General features: G+C 50.0%; 1 protein-coding gene across 6 annotated transcripts; it reads right to left on the reverse strand.

Moving 5' to 3' along the window:
* Nucleotides 1-56: 56 nt before the first annotated feature.
* DPF2 (double PHD fingers 2) lies at nt 57-13,490 on the reverse strand. 6 transcript variants are annotated; one of them, XM_022591496.3, is made up of 13 exons: nt 13,364-13,470; nt 12,449-12,517; nt 8,736-8,896; nt 8,250-8,357; nt 7,760-7,923; nt 6,822-6,914; nt 6,588-6,666; nt 6,040-6,081; nt 4,882-5,019; nt 4,626-4,754; nt 4,362-4,474; nt 3,403-3,484; nt 57-1,370 (listed from the first exon to the last, which is right to left on the reverse strand). In XM_022591496.3, the coding sequence occupies exons 2-13, from the start codon at nt 12,505-12,507 to the stop codon at nt 1,294-1,296; spliced, it is 1,245 nt and encodes a 414-aa protein (XP_022447204.1). In that variant the 5' UTR covers nt 12,508-12,517; nt 13,364-13,470; the 3' UTR covers nt 57-1,293. The 6 variants fall into 6 exon arrangements, with proteins under 6 accessions (XP_022447204.1, XP_089770657.1, XP_089770656.1 ...); XM_089914531.1 differs by having other exon boundaries at nt 12,449-12,531; nt 13,364-13,456; XM_089914530.1 differs by having other exon boundaries at nt 12,449-12,589; nt 13,364-13,449.
* Nucleotides 13,491-15,495: the final 2,005 nt, after the last annotated feature.

Consider the following 15,495-nt stretch of genomic DNA (forward strand, 5'->3'; position numbering starts at 1 on the left):
ATGAAGTGGCCTTAACCAGGAAAGGGACTTTGGAGATAAACAATCCAGCAGAGGGCTCTGTGTAAAAATGTTTATTTGTACTAATGCTTAGTATACAGGAACTAAAGAAAGAAAGAAAAAAAAAAAAAAAAAAAGACACCTCAACTCCAAAGTGACAGTGAATTAGGGCCTTCCCACAGCCAAGGGGAAGGACACTCCAGGGTGTCCTGGCATGGACTGTCCCTGCCCCACTACTTAATGTGTCACCAGGCAGAAAACTGAAGAATCAGGGTGCGAAGACCTTACCAGCTGCTAGCGAGTGTGCCAGGGAAGAAAGGGATGTCTATGTGGCTTCCCCACCACCCAGGAGCCAGGATACACAGAGCAGGAGGCAGAGGCTCCCAATTCAGTTAAGGGCAGGAGCTGAATGCCCAGGTCCAGGAAGAACTAAAAGGGGATTTCGGAGGTAGGCTTTTTCATCGAGTTAAAAAACAGGCACATTGTCCAATATCTCCCTGTGGCCCCCAAGCTGCTGGCCTGGCCCCCTAATGCTTCCCCTCTTCCCACAAAACCAAAGGGAATAAGGAGGGGAGGCAGAAGACAGGAAATAACAAGGGTGGGGAATGCTTCAGTCACTAGAGACCAGGGCCTGTGACAGTGAGCCAGGCAAGCACAAGGAACAATCAGGTGAAGCTGCTCCTCCCCCTGTGGTGCAGTGGTGGGAATGGGACAGAGCCAGGAGGGTGACCAAGAGCATCCTGGCTCAGGCAAAGGATCCTGGGTAGCAGGAACAGAGAGCCGCAGAGAGCCAGTCTGGGGGAAGGAGGCTGTGAGGCTAAGCAGCACAGAGGGCACCGGAAGCTTCTTGCAAGCTTGCTCAGTTCTCACTCCCAGCTGCTCTGGCAGAGGCCCCAGCCTGGCTCACCTCCAGGGGAAGGGAAAACCCTGGGGACCAGAGTGGAGGCAGAGCTGAGAGAAGTGAGCTGCTCTCCCACTCTTTCTCGGAGGACACGGTTTGAACCCTGTGAATACCAGGGCCGGGGCCCAAGGCAGACAGAGTGAATGCACTTCATGGAGAACAGTGAGAAGCTGGGCCCACAGGTATGCCTTGGGGCAGTGTGATGCTCCGTTCTCCCTGAGGGCCTGGGGCCAGAGGCGGTCAGAGCTGCCACCTCAGCTTGCTGCTGCCAAAGGCAGGTTGGCACGACCTCCCCGAGGTTCTCTGGACTTGTGAAAGAGATTAGGAAGGGAAGGTGGGTATGAAACACAGGAGAGAAACAGCCCTAGATGTATGGGGGATCGGGGGTGGCCACATCAAGAGGAGTTCTGATTCTGGTAGATGGAAGCTTTCTCCTTCAGCAGGTCCAGACACAAGTGGCAGCTCCAACTTCCTGCAGAGAAGCATAAGGGGTTAGGAGGGGCCCCGCACAATCCTCACCTGCTGTTCTTCTACTCCCCATACCTCACCTCCAGTAGCAGGATTGGCTACGGGCAGGATGGGAGATGTTCTGCAGTAGCAAAGTTTCACAGTTATCCTGAGCAGGGAGGAACTCTAGGTCTTCAAATATCATGAAAAATAATTCTCAATGGAGACATAAGAAATAATCGCCTAGAGGCCTATTTCAGAATACAGATGCCCAGGCCCTCTTGGCCTATTAAATCAGAATCACTAAAGAGGACCTGGGTAGATATAACTTTTTTAAAGCTTTAAAAGGCTTTAAACTTGTGATTACAGAAGAACCAGACTTCATTCTCATGGCCCCAAAGGTTAGAATCAAGATCATGAATAGAGGCTCTAGAGAAACCAATATTGATTCCACATAAGACAGCTTTCTGTGAAGACCACGGAAAGATGAGAAGGGCTCCCCACCGTCACTAGGTGCCTGAGAGGGGCTGAGGACCCAATCAGAGGAAAGGGGGCCAACTGTGATGACCCAGCTTGTTGTGACCCAAGTCTGGTTTCATAGAAAAACAGGAAATAATGTCCCTTATGAGAAATATAACTAGCTCATACCTTGTTTATTAATACTTGCTATGGCTGGATTCTTCTATGCTTTTTTTTTTGAGAAAGAAAATTAGCCCTTTATGCCTTGAAGTTATAAGCATAATTGTACATATGTGTATTTGAACATTATCCTGGGGGAAAGAATCCACAGCTTTTATCAGCTCTTCAGAGATATGTGACTCTCAAAAAGGTAAGATCCTTTCTGACCCAAAGGTAAATACGCAGCAGTTGATAAGCTTTTCTGTAAGTAGCCGGAGAGCGTTAACTACTTGAGGCTTTGTGAGCCACATACAGTCTCAGCCATATCTTTTTTTAAAAAAAAAACTCTCTTTAAAAATGTAAAAGTCATTTTTAGCTTGTGAGCTATATATACTAGCTGCAGCTAGGTTTGGCCAGAGGGTCATAGCTTGCAAACCCCTGACCTAGAGCCTAGACCATCTGATGGTTCTACGGGGCACCCCCCCGTGAGCTGCCTGCAACCCTCCACTACCTCAGTGTCTGACAGCACGTCATTAGGAAAGCCTTTCTACAGTTAATGTAGAATTGCGCCTGTGAACTGGTATTTAATGGTTAAAAACCCAAAAGCACACTACTTCTCCTCAAACATGGCATGACAGAAGAAACTTACAAACGCGGGATGACAGATGAAAAAGCTGAGTGCTCCCCTGCAGCTGCGGCAGGACCCTCAGACTTTGTTAGTGGCCTCCTTCTCTAGGGGGTGACAGCAGTCTGACCTACACTACAAGTCAGCCCACATCACAGTGAGCTACCTTCTCTTGCCTGTAATGCTGGCCCACATCCTTTGTCACAGTAACAGCTACTAGGCATTTGTGTCCTCCTGAGTAAGCTTCTGAATTTCCATAAAGGAGCGGCTTCGGCACAGACACCTGGCTGCAAGAGGACTTGCGGCGAGGCAGCCACTTTTTGGTGTCACCACTGATTTTGTCGAAGACCTTCCATAAACCTGAAGCATCGTTAAGCACTGCTGGAGGGCCAGAGTGACCCACTCAGGCTCCAGGTTCAACTCCCTCCCCCACACTGGCAGAAACAAACGCTCACATCTGTCGAGAATGGAGTGCTAAAACTAGTCTCGCGTCAGACAAACTACGAACTGAGTTTCTTAGACTTGTTGGAGGAAAACAAATCTCTCCTTCTGGTAATTATTCTCTGCTCAGCATCTGTTTTCTCTCAGGCTGTCGATTTTCTGTGTTTGTAAATGTTACCTGGTGATAATGTACAAACATTAAAGCCTCAAAGTTGCAATGCTAGGAAAGCACTCTGAACTGAGTGAAGGCAATGTGCCTACTCCCTAATCTGAAAGAATGTATCACTGATACGAGAACTCACTTAACCGTACAGGCGATTTTCCAAGTTACTAATAAAATACTTGTTCTGAGTAAGAGATCAGGGAAACCTACCTTCAGGAGGCTCAGACATAGATGGGGTGAGACAATACATGTGGTAGCCACGATCGCAGTCATCACAGAAGAGCAGCTGGTCCTAGAGAAGGCAAGATGGAAGAGGGAGGGGGAGGTGAATGACTAACGGGCCTCAGTTGGGCTGCTGAGGACAGGTAGGAAGGAGGGCTTCTGCAGACACGGCTGCTGATTCCAGGAGGGGCAGGATAGATGGCAGTGAGAGCAGACATGGGACCCTCTAGACAGAAAATCACTGCTGTCCACTTCCACCCAGGCAGAGTCACTGCTGTCATCCCACCTGGACGCCACCAGCCGCCTAACGGATCTCATGGCCTCCACGTTGTTCCCTCCCAATCTGTTCTCCACAGAGCAGCCAAAGTTACCTTTTTAAGATGTAAGACAAACCACATCACTCCTGATTACACTCTCAAAGCTGATGGCACCTGCCTTCCAGCCTCATCTTTTACTTGCTCTCCCATTGCAGGAGGGCTCCAGCCGGCCACAGGGGCCTCAATCCACCCAGTGCGTCCACCTTTAGGCCTTTTTGCTGGCTACTCTTTCCTGGGAATACTCTCTCTCCAAATCTTCTTGAACTGTTTCCTTTGTATCATCCAAACCTCAACACCGACACCACCTCCTCAGAAAAGGCCTCTCTATCTGAATCAGTTATCCAGTTGCTCTCTGCCACATTACTGCTTTCACTTTCTTCATGGAATAGCATAAAAACGTCACCCACTTCCTTGCTTATTGCTTGTTCCCGCAAGAACGTAAACCCCATGAAAGCAGGGACCCTGTTTGTCTTTAGCGTGCTTATTGCCTAAAACAGTGTCTGACACCAAGTCGGTACGCAGTGAACACCTGCCCAACAAATCAAAGTTCCCACGGGTGGAAAGTACAGTGAGAGCTGAGCAGAAGTGCGCTGGGGGCGGGGGCGGGACGGGACGGGACGACACACGCACATCGTTCTCGGAGGTGCCACAGATGTTGCAGCACTTGCACTCGATGCACTGCCAGCGGTAGGTCTTCACGGCTGCCATCATCACGGGGGTGAACTGGAGGCAGGACGGATGCCCTGTGGGGGGAGCGAGTGAAACAGGCAGCCGGAGGTCGGGGAGAAGCGAGGTGACCTGGGTGACTGTGACAGCCGCTGGATGCTGGCAAGCCACGAGCCCCTCGGGGACTGGGTGCCGGCTAGGGCTGCCCTGGCCCTGGGTTGGAGGTACCTGAGCGGCCACAGTCAGAACAGGACACCAGCTCCTCGGGCTGTCCTGTCTTCTTGTTGATCTTGGAGTCCCCCAGGCAGAAGTCACAGTAGTTGTTGGGCAGGGCCAATCCATCGGGACCCTTCTTGGCTACAGGGAGAAAGGGAAGAACTTTCATGATACCCATGTGGGCCTCTGGGTCTCTCAACAACCCTGCAGGGAGGGCTTTTCATAACCAGGCCAATGCCTGTTTGCCCCGCCTCTGACAGCAGCTTACATTTCTGCTCCTCGGACCTCTGGGAAACTGGGGTGGGTGGCTGCGAGTCTTCTTTGTCCTCGCCCTCCTCCTCAGCCAAGTGGGAGTGGGCATAGTGGTAACTGAGGCCTGGTCGGTTCTTGTAACGTTTTCCACAAACTAAGCGCGGAGAAGATTGCAGAGAAAGGCGTCAGGATCCCAGAGTGCCACATCCCTGCCCCTCTAAGCTGTGGGCTCCACCTGAGGCAGAGGTAATCACCCCCATCAGCTCTGCTCAGGGACAGGCCTTTAGTGACAGCCGCCTTCCCGTGGCCAAGAACATTAGGCCTGGGGCTCTCCAGCTTCCATGGCTCTTCTCCCTACTAAACTCCAGCCCATGGCCACCTCTACTCCTCCACGTAGGCTGTCTGGGAGGCTGAGCCCTTGCCCCATCACCGCCTGCCCTGGGAATAGTCTGGGGAGCTCCAGGTCAGGAGGGAGAGGAAATTTCTATAGTCTTGCAATATGGCAGGAAGGAGGAAAGGTAGCAGAGACTCCAAACTTTTTTACCTCTCAGTAAATGAAGGAGGCTTACGCTACTCCATATATAACATAGCCCATCTCTGCCCAAATAAAGGAGCTAGGGGGTGGATCTCTTGGGGATAACCTACCAACTGAGTCTGCTGGGATAGCTGTCTCCCAAAGAAACTCAAAGACACTCCCACATCAGTGCCCTGCCCAACCCCCCCACCCCCCAACCAGCAAGGAAAGCAGATCCCCATGAGGCATCTCGCAGTTTTGAGCAGTGATACCAAGAAGAGCAGGGGGCAGTAGGAAAGGAACAGGGAAGGGATGGGAGGAGGGGGTGGCAGGATGGTGGGGAACGTTAGCTCACCACTATGTGTCTGTTTTGGGGAAGGGGGAGCAGAGGGATCTGTTTGTAACGGGTTCCTTATAATGCTTCTGAAGCCACCCCATGCAGTGGGCCCGAGCAGCCCTAGGAGCAACTTTGTGGGAGACAAGCAGTGGTAAAGGCAGCTTCCAGGACCGTGAGGAGTGGAGCACATAGAAGGCCCATTGCTCCTGTCCCCATGCCATTCCAGAGACTTTACAACTAGCATCACAGATGATAAGGCAGGAACAAGGGAGGAGGGAAAAAGGGATAGGAAAACCAAAAGTCTGAAAAGTTGAGAGAGCTACCTCTCTGGGGCGCTTTCGAGGTATGCTTTTGTTTGAAACTATCTGAAAGACAGAAAGAAAAGTCATGAGAAGAAGGCCTTGATACACTTGAGACAGGTGCGGCAGCAGCAGGAAAGCGGAGCAAACGAGAGAGAAACCCCAGCGGTGATGGTGCTCCCAGGGTGGAGGGACAGAAGTGGGCAAGAGAGAGAAAAGGGGGAGAGAGCACAGACATTGAAAAAGTCAGTGTTGGACTCCTGGGGCCCTGACTTGATTGGGGCCAGCAGACCTGGATGCCACCTATTTGAGGCCAACCCTGCCTGCTGTGTGTGCCCCTCACGGGTACCCCCACCCCGAGGACGGCAATCTCCCCCAGAGCATGCAGGGCTCACCCACCGTGTAGCGGAGGCCAGGGCCTCTCAGGGATCTCAGAGGGAACCAGTCAGCAGGCAGGACAAGAGTCCAGGCTTGTTTTACCACTTTGAACAAGAACACAACCTTCCCTCCTCTCATATCCTGAGGAGCTGGGTCCAAGGCAAGGACTACCCACCCACTCGTGAGGCACTCACTGTCACAGGCATAGGGTTTATCTCGATCCTCCAGGATGGAAGCGTCCAGCTTCTTACGGGCACTGCCCACACCTTTACCCTGTGAAGAAGAGCAAAAAAAAGCCCTTAAAGACTCTCCCAGAAGCTGGCTGCTCATCTCACTCAAGAGGGAAAATGGCAACAACAAGCAATAAAACAGTGGGCCTCTGCAGGCTACCTGAGCCCCCAGGCTGCAGGCAGCACTTGGCCCCTCACCTTGGACTTCCCCTTGCCCCGACGCTTGGGAGTGTCTTCTTCATAGTCCTCATCATCGAGGTCATCCAGGAAGTCGTCCGGTTCTAGGATCCGCTGAGTGGACAGGAAGATTAGGATGGGCAGAAATAAGGAACATCCAAAAGCTCCCCCATGATGGGACTGGCCAAGGCCGCCCAGAACCTCCTCTGTGACCTGGCCCCTCCGCTCCAGCCTCACTCCTCGCTGCTGTTCTTTCAGTGCTTTGGGCTCTCCTTCCTCTGCGCCTCTCTTCATGTTGCTCCCCTAGCCTGGAATGCCTTTCCCATCATCTCCAAGTGGCTAAATCAAACCCCACGTTTTCATAAAACTTTCCCTGATACCCCAAGTAGCTGTGGCCTCTCCTGCCTCTGATCTGCCACCTTAGGTGCATGTTAGTGGTGGTTCCCTTCCGACACCTCACTTCCCAGATTTAAATTAAAGCCTTCCTGCTTACTTGGGTGGCCTGGTGGGAAGTTTTTTTTTTCACTGATCTGCTGCAGCCTCCCTATATGTGAAACGGGCAACAATACCTATTTCATAAGGTTGTAGAGACTGGAGAAGACGATGGAAAGCACTTAGCACAGTGCCTGGCATATTTTTAGCTCTTATTATTTTTATGTACAGTTTTATCTTCCTTGTTGGCAGAGACCAGGTCTGCATCACCCATGTAACCCCAGGCACCAAAAAACTTTGGTGGCAACAGAAGATGAACGAGAGTCTGTATGTAGTTAGAAGGAAAGGAGCAGCAAAGACTGGAAGGTAACAATGAAGTTCTCATTACGGAATGGAGCAGAACAGAACTCCAGGTGGCTGCCTCCAGCCCCTCAGCTTCTACTTCTATTCTGATTACTGGGTGGCCTCTGATGAAGAGGAGACTGATTTCCATCAAAGTTCCCTTAACCACAGTGTTAATCTTGTACCTTCCGTGCTCGACTGTTCGTCACAGGAAACTCGCCCAGGCTGTCATCATCAACTCGGGGATCCGGGGCGCCTCGCTTCTCCAGCGGGTCGGTGCGCAACAGAGCCTCTAAACTACTGCCGTCCTGAGAGATCAGCCCCTCCTTCTTCAGGGTCTGGTCTGTGTCTGCAGGCAAGGCCAGGAGGAGGCGAGGCTCAGAAGGGCTGAAAGCAGACCTCTCCAGGTGTATACAGTGCTCGATCAGCCACTAGCCAGTCACTGTCTTCTGGTCTCTGGCTGCCCAGGAACCAAGACACCGTGGTTCACTTGGCACCATAACTTATCTGTTTACCTGTCTCTTCTATTCGACTGAGTTCTTTACAGAAGGAATCACATCTCATTCATTTTAGTATCTTTAGGATCTAGCATTGGGCCTGGTACGTAACAGGTGATTGGCAGGCCTCCTACTACACAGCAGGCTATGCCCCTGCTCAGGGAGGAGTGTGCTTTACCTGGTTTAATAGTTGGGAAAGAAAGTCTTGGATCCTCAGGAGGGTGGGCTCGCCGCTTTTTCCGCCAGCGCCGGGCAGGGTAGGAGTACAGCTGCCCAGAGGCCAATCCTGTGGAAGGGAAAAAGAGAGTGAAGTCAAGACCTAACCCTAGAAAATAATACCAAACACTTTCTGCATGAGTAGGCCCTGACTGAGTTCTAGAGCAAGGGAGGAATACGGACAGTGAGGGCCTGGGGACGGGGTGCGGATAAGAGAAACAGATGTCAGCTCAGAGGCCTTGGCTAACACATAGCTCTCCAGAAGCCCAACAAGAGCTTCAGCAGTGCAGCCTGCAGAAAACAAAGATGCTTCATCCTCTCTGGGCTTCTAATCATGGGAAGACTATAATCTCCACGGGAGGAAAGCAGTAAGGAAAACCCTTTCAGCTGGCTCACCACCTAAGATGAGGAAGCTTCTTCCTCCTTGTGCTCCTGAGTGGACCCTCACCTGGACCCCGGTGTCGCTTTTCCATCCAGATATAACAGTTGCTCTGTGCTACTCCGGTCTGTGAGTCCAAGAAAGGCAGGCGCACGCTGCGCTCAGCACAGAGGCGGGCGTTGTAATTGTGGCACTGCTCCATTGCATCTTTGTAATACTGCTCCCCAAGGCTGCAGGAAAGACAAAGATCAGGTGTGTGTGTGTGTGTTGGGCTGGTGCTGAGCTATCCCTTTCACTGGCCATCTGCTTCTCTAGAAGGCTCAAGGGACTTGGAGAGTGTCACTCTGCTTTTATTTGCTACCATTTCTGCCTCATGGGACACCAAGCCCCCTCACTAAGTCATTATGAGGAAAGGTACTTTACAAATAAATTACCGTCAGGAACACAGGATTTCATCTTGTGTCTAATCGGACCTTAGTCTAACCCACAAAGAGGGGAAGAAAATAATGTTCATTCCGTGCCTCTCAAGAGTATAACCCTGTGCTAGCCAAGATGCTATTTCTCTTAACCCTCAGGGTTCTGAGAAGCAGAGGTTAGCTCCTTTTTACAAATGAGAAAAGAATTCAAAAAGGTCTGGGAGACTTATGAAACTATATTTAGCAAACTCTATACTACCTCTATCTATACAAACTATCTATACGATGAAATTCTACTTGGCCATAAAAAAAAAAAAAAAGAAGGAAACTCTTCGTGTACTAACATTAAACAATCTCCAAGATAACTAGAAAAAAAAAGGTACAGGGCTGAGCAGTGCTACAGGATGCCACCATTTATGTAGCCAATTGGTGGAAAAGAAACTGTAGGCCTCCAAGGAGAAAAACCAGGTGACTAGGGGACTTTCTCCTATGTGCCATTTTATACCTTCTGAACTTTAAACTAGGTGTTTAGCCAACTAATTCTATATACTAATTTTACAATAAATGGAAAACATCAGAAAATACTTGAACACTCTCGGAGCCTACTTTCCACTGAGTACCATTACACTGACACAAAACCTGTTTGCTCAAAGGCCTATCCTAGGCCCTTCTCCATTCTCACACCATCAAATTTTTGAGGAAAGAAACTTCTTGGACTCAGAAGATTCAATTTGAAATCTGATTTTTTAAAGTGCTTTAAAAAGCTGCAAAACTGCACAGTGCCAGGAGTTATCTGGTTCTAAGAAGCATGTATGGGCTTCCCTGGTGGTGCAGTGGTTAAGAATCCACCGGCCAATGCAGGGGACACAGGTTTGATCCCTGGTCCGGGAAGATCCCACATGCCGCAGAGCAACTAAGCCTGTGCGCCACAACTACTAAGCCTGCGCTCTAGAGCCCGCGAGCCACAACTACTGAAGCCCGCGTGCCTAGAGCCCGTGCTCTGCAACAAGAGAAGCCACCGCAATGAGAAGCCTGCACACTGCAACAAAGAGTAGCCCCGGCTCACCACAACTAGAGAAAGCCCACGCACAGCAACGAAGATCCAATGCAGCCAAAAATAAAAGTAAATAAATTAAGAAGCATGTATATAGAACCAATCTTGTTCTCATGCTTCAGGGTTTAACAAGTACTTTAGTATGGGAACTTTAACTATATTCACATTTATATATCCAATCAATCTCAAAATAAACAAAATGAGGGCAGAGATGATTTCTTTCCCACAATATCCTCAGTACCCACGATGGTGTCTGAAGCAGCTTGACTAAGGAGTAAAAAGACCTGGCTTGGCTGCAAGTCACCACATAAATGTGGACATTTAATCAACCTACATGGACCTCAGGTTCCTATGCTATTGATTGGGGAGGCTGAACTAGATAAGCTCTGACATATTCTACAAGAGGGAGACTCCTAGCAAAAGAAGCTGAACCGAGGTCTTCTGTTGTTTATGTCCATAACTCAAGCTACAGCAACAAACCCTTCTCTGGAATCTGAGGGGGGCTTTCACTGGGCAGCCACAATAGACCACTTAGGCACAGCTTAGCACATTCCCAGCAGCTGAAAAAGACACGCACTGCACACACATCTTGTGACACCACAAGACAGCCTGGCTTGATTCAACGCGCCGTAATGACTGTAATTTGAGGTAGGCATGAATCCTGTATTGGAGAGTAGAGCGAAGGGAACAGGTTCATATTTGCTCGCCTTTAGGAGGCAGCCATGTCCTCACTAAACAGAGGAAAACTGGATAAACAAGGCTGAGTGCAGCAGCTCCTTTGTTTCCACTGATGGGAATTGACACTGACACTGTGAGTCAAATGGAAGGAAGGGCTAGACAGGCTGAGAGCTGCAAAGTCAGAACAAGGAAGCTGGAAACAGCTGGGGGGGGGATGCATGAGAGATGTTCTGTCAGAGCTCTTGTGAGTTAAGTGGGATTTCGGAAGGTGGGGCAAACTGTCTCGTGAGTAAGAGAGCTGAGAATGAAACACCAGTTGGAGGAAGAGAGGATCTGACGAGGACAGAGCAAGAGAGAATGAGAGAGATCTCTTAAGAATCTAAGGCTCCTATTTCAAGAAATTTCAAGGTAACGTCATTCTCCAGATCTCGTTACCTAACTCAGAGGACTTCAAAACCAGTCAGCAACCATAGCTATTTTATACCATTATTTTGCCCTAGTAAGACCCCTTAAAGATCGTTTCAATTCTGACACCACATTTGGGAGGGACAGAAAATTTATAAACAGGGAAATTCTTCTCCCAGAACAAGATGCAAGTCAGAAAAGATGAGCTAGTAGTCCTGACCTCGATGTATAGCCTCAGCTGTCAGAAGACTAGGCACACCATGGTCAAGAGAAGCGCCAGAAAAGCACCTCTTTCCAGGATGAGAATATGGTACAGGAAGCCGGCAAGTCCCTTCTTAAAGGGCAAGTTCTGTAGGGAAATGTATTAACTGTGGTCCACAGCTCTCTACAGCTAGAACTGAGGAGGAGAAAGTTGGTTTCTCATTACTGGTATTCAGGAACCAGTGGCTGGTGACCCTCATGATCTCTACAGTTCTTTAAAGAGAAATAAGAAGTCATGCTCTACTTAAATGGCCAAACCCTCATTTCTAACATCACACAGAAGGGTTGCTACCCCTATTTCCCAGATGAAGATCTTCCAACATATAGAATCTCATTACGTATAACTCTTAAATCTAGGCTAGTTTGACATTCCCCCAGTACAGTAAGGTTTCCAAGGTAGAAGCTTTGATTCTTTTTCGAGAAGCATGAAACCTGTGTAAAACCTCCCCTTACAATGGGACAGGGGGAGTCAACAAAGAGAAATGTAGGGAAACAAAGAAAGAACATGTGAGTCAGGAAGGATAACTATATAAGGATCAACAGCATCATTCGTAAATTGAGGGAAATGTCAGCTTGAAGAGAGAGCTGGGGAAACTGGAGTGGGCAGATCAGAGAGAAAGATAATAGCATTGGGAGGAGGGGTGGCTGAAAGAGGCAGCAGGATGGAGCTGAAAGCAAGTTAAAAAAAAAAACAACCCACAAGAGGAGAAGGAGAAGGCACTTAGCTTAATGGAAGTGGGAAAGCATTCTCAAAGAAAAGGCTCCAGGCAGGGGGAGGGAGAGAAGCAAATGTACCCTTAAAAAGGGCTCTTGGGAAGAGTGGGGCTCAGCCCACCACAAAGACAGATGAGAAGCTGTGAGTCCTTTAGAAGAGTTCCCAAACCTTTACCTTGTCATTCAGTCAAAATCCAAAACTAGACACCCAGACAGCTCTCAATTTTCCTACCTCTGCAGCCAGCCAAACTTACCCATCAAAGGAGCTTGCTGTATTCGCCCACGGGGGGCATGAACTCATTGCAAAATTCATTCAGATTCTTCTGCAGGGAGGAGGCTGGGTTACATCAAGTCCCAAGGCATCTTTAACTCACAGCTAACAGGCCATTCTCCATCTACCCAACAACCATTAACTTTAACCTTGCTCGAAATCTGCCTAGCCCAAGAGTATTGCAGAGCAAAGACGGCCGGCCTAGATGCCCCTCTGGGCGGCAAGGCGGCCTGGACCGCGTCCGTCCAATGCCCGCTTTTGGATGGCTGGGATTGGGCGGCGCAAAGGCCCTATTCCCTGAAGTTCTTTCCCTCTGTATCTGCTCCTCAACAAATTCTTCCCAAGAATATTTTTGGTCTCGGGTACCTGATACTCAAGGACCACCCGCCGCCCCTCCGCCACCCGGAACATCACGGGGCTGTTTAGAATAAAACAGCCCAGAGTGCTTAACAGCGCCAGGGCTGCCGAGCCTGCTCCTCCTGGGCCGGTTGCGTGCAGCCGATGAGAAGGGGTCGGCGGCCGGGCCACTCCCGGGTCCGCCCTCTGCCCGGCTCCCCCGGACTGAGGCGTCTCGGGAGCGAACCCGGGACCGTCTCTCGTACGCAACAAGGGCGCCATACTCTGGAACCCCTCAGCATGAAGGCAGCGCCCAGACCGCATAGCCCCACAGGAAGGCTGCCCGTTAGGGGCTCCCGTGGGCCACCCTTAGGGCCTCCACAAGTTTCCAAAGAAGCGCAACGTCTTCTCTGGAGTCTCCTGTTGCCCTCCCCACTAGGAGTCGCAATAATGCCTTCCCGGGCACGTCCTTCTCTCCGCCTCGTCCCTTCCCATACCGCCCCCTGCTCCCAGGTCCCTTACAAGACCTCCCGGCCTAGGAGAGATCGAAACGGCCACTCACAGCTTCACTACATTTTCCACCACAGCCGCCATCTTCCCGGCTCCTCTCCCTCAGGCCTGGAGGCCCGGAGCCCGCAGCGCGCAGGCGCTGGGGCCGCACGGGGAACCAGTTTCCTCGTCCTTCTGCGCAGGCGCTGCCCGGGCGCGCGCGCCCGAGAGCGAGCGACGGAGAACGAGCCACTTGCAGGTTCTCCCGGGCCAGAGAGACGAGGGACGAATGCGCAGGCGCGACGGGGACGGGCGCGCGTCCCGAGACTCCGGCTCCAGTTCTCCCTCTTCCACCTGGTGGAGTGGGAGGAGAGAGGGAGGGTCTGGATGAGAAGGTGAGAGGTTGGTGAGAACTGGCAGGCTCAGAGGTGGCCTAGATAGAGTTCATGCGTCCTGCTACCTCGCCGACCTTTCTTTAACCTCGTGGTTAACCCTTTACCCTCACTTACAGGCCAGGGGTTGGTGGGTACTCGAAGGTAAGAGGAGTGAACAGTCCACTTGGGCTGCCAAACATGTGCCCATTTTAGGGAGGGCGAATTTAACTCCCAGAACCTGGCAGATCTTTGACCTGAATATTGGGGGTCTGACAGAAGTTCCCCCACCTTCCTGCCACCATATCAAGCCACCAACTTAATTGATGCCCGCCTCTTCTCCCTTGCTTCCTACTCCCAAGCTCGTAACCTCCATGAAGAACTTCCCTCCTGCAACTATCTTCTGTACCATTCATTTCTCCTTCACTATTGAATCACGCAAATTCATCTACAAATACGACTTTGAAAAAAATCAGAGCCCTTCCTTAAGCCCATTCTGCTTTTGTCACCCCATTTCTTTTCACCCTATAAAAACACATATCCTGTTTATACTCCATATCTCTGTTGACTTATTTCCAAGTCTCTTTCTGCCCAGTTTAATGGGGATTTTGTTCCCCCAGTTCATTGAAACATCTTCTAACAAAGACACCACGACCTCCATTTCAACAGATTTAGAGATTTCCTCTCTGTCCTTATCAGCCTATCAACCCCCATGACACCGCTGACCATTCCCTTCTTTTTCAAACTCTTCTCCAGGTCTCTCAGACATGCACTCTTCTGGCTGTCCCCCTATCACACTGGCACACCTTCACAAAGAGGCTATCCTATCCTATCACAGAGGCTCACCTTCAGCCTCTTTTGCTGGCTCTCCATCCTCTCTTCCACCTGTAACTGTCAGAGCCCCCAGGGCTTGGTCTTTGGTCCTGGTAATATATCTTATTTCAGCAATTCTAAGATGCACCTATTCCCCGCCCCACCCCCATTTTAATATTTCAGAATCAGGACACATCTTACCATCACTGTGCCTTAAAATCACGTTTGGCAGATGAGAGTTGAGAGGTATTTTCATTGCCTACCTTGCACAAACTTGCAGAATAGTCATCAGCGGCTTGGAAGGACACCCAGCAACAATCCTGGTGCACTCTTGTACCCCCAAATGATTGTGGGTATCACAGGTGACTCCAAAGCAGGAGTCAAAAGTATGCATTACAGCCTGAATGTTTGTGACCCCCAAATGCATATATTAAAGCCCTACCCCCAGTGTGATAGTATTTGGAGGTGGGGTCTTTGGGAGGTTATTAGATTTAGAGGAGGTCTGAGGGTGGGGCCCTCATGATGCGATTAGTGCCCTAATTAGAAAAGGAATCCAGAAATATCTCTCTCCATGAGGAAAGGCCATGTAAGGACACAGCAAGAAGGCAGACGTCTACAAACCAGGAAGTGGACTTCCACCAGGAATCAAATCTGCTGGCACCTTGATCTTGGACTTCCCAGCCTCCAGAACTGAGAAGTAAATGTCTGTTGTCTGTGGTACTTTGTTACAGCAGCCTGAACTGTCTAAGACAGTGTGCGAGCCCTGAAGCTGAGCGCACACATACCCCATGACTGAGCAATTCTGTCCGTGGATACATATATGGGAAAGCCTGTATGAGAATGCTCACAGCAGCATTAATTGTAATAGCCTCAAACTGGAGCATCCCAAATGCCCACAGTGCTAGAGTGGATTAAACAACATTGAAAAGAACAAACTATTGCTACACAACAACACGAATGAATCTCAAAAAACTTAATATTTGAATAAAAGAAACCAATTTTGAAAGAGGACATATCGTAT

The sequence above is a fragment of the Delphinapterus leucas genome, chromosome 7 (assembly GCF_059928025.1).
Source record: "Delphinapterus leucas isolate spDelLeu-1000000601 "Yukka" chromosome 7, BTC_Dleu_Yukka2, whole genome shotgun sequence".
NCBI classification, from domain to species: domain Eukaryota; kingdom Metazoa; phylum Chordata; class Mammalia; order Artiodactyla; family Monodontidae; genus Delphinapterus; species Delphinapterus leucas.

Bases quoted from the DNA above. Each gene is read 5' to 3' on its own strand.
- DPF2 (XM_022591496.3), bottom strand. From the start codon at position 12,507: ATGAATTTTGCAATGAGTTCATGCCCCCCGTGGGCGAATACAGCAAGC. The intron at 8,897-12,448 runs GTAAGTTTGGCT...TCTTTCCTGCAG, and splicing joins ACAGCAAGCTCCTTTGATGG to CCTTGGGGAGCAGTATTACA. The intron at 8,358-8,735 runs GTGAGGGTCCAC...TCCCTTCCACAG, and splicing joins AAAGCGACACCGGGGTCCAG to GATTGGCCTCTGGGCAGCTG.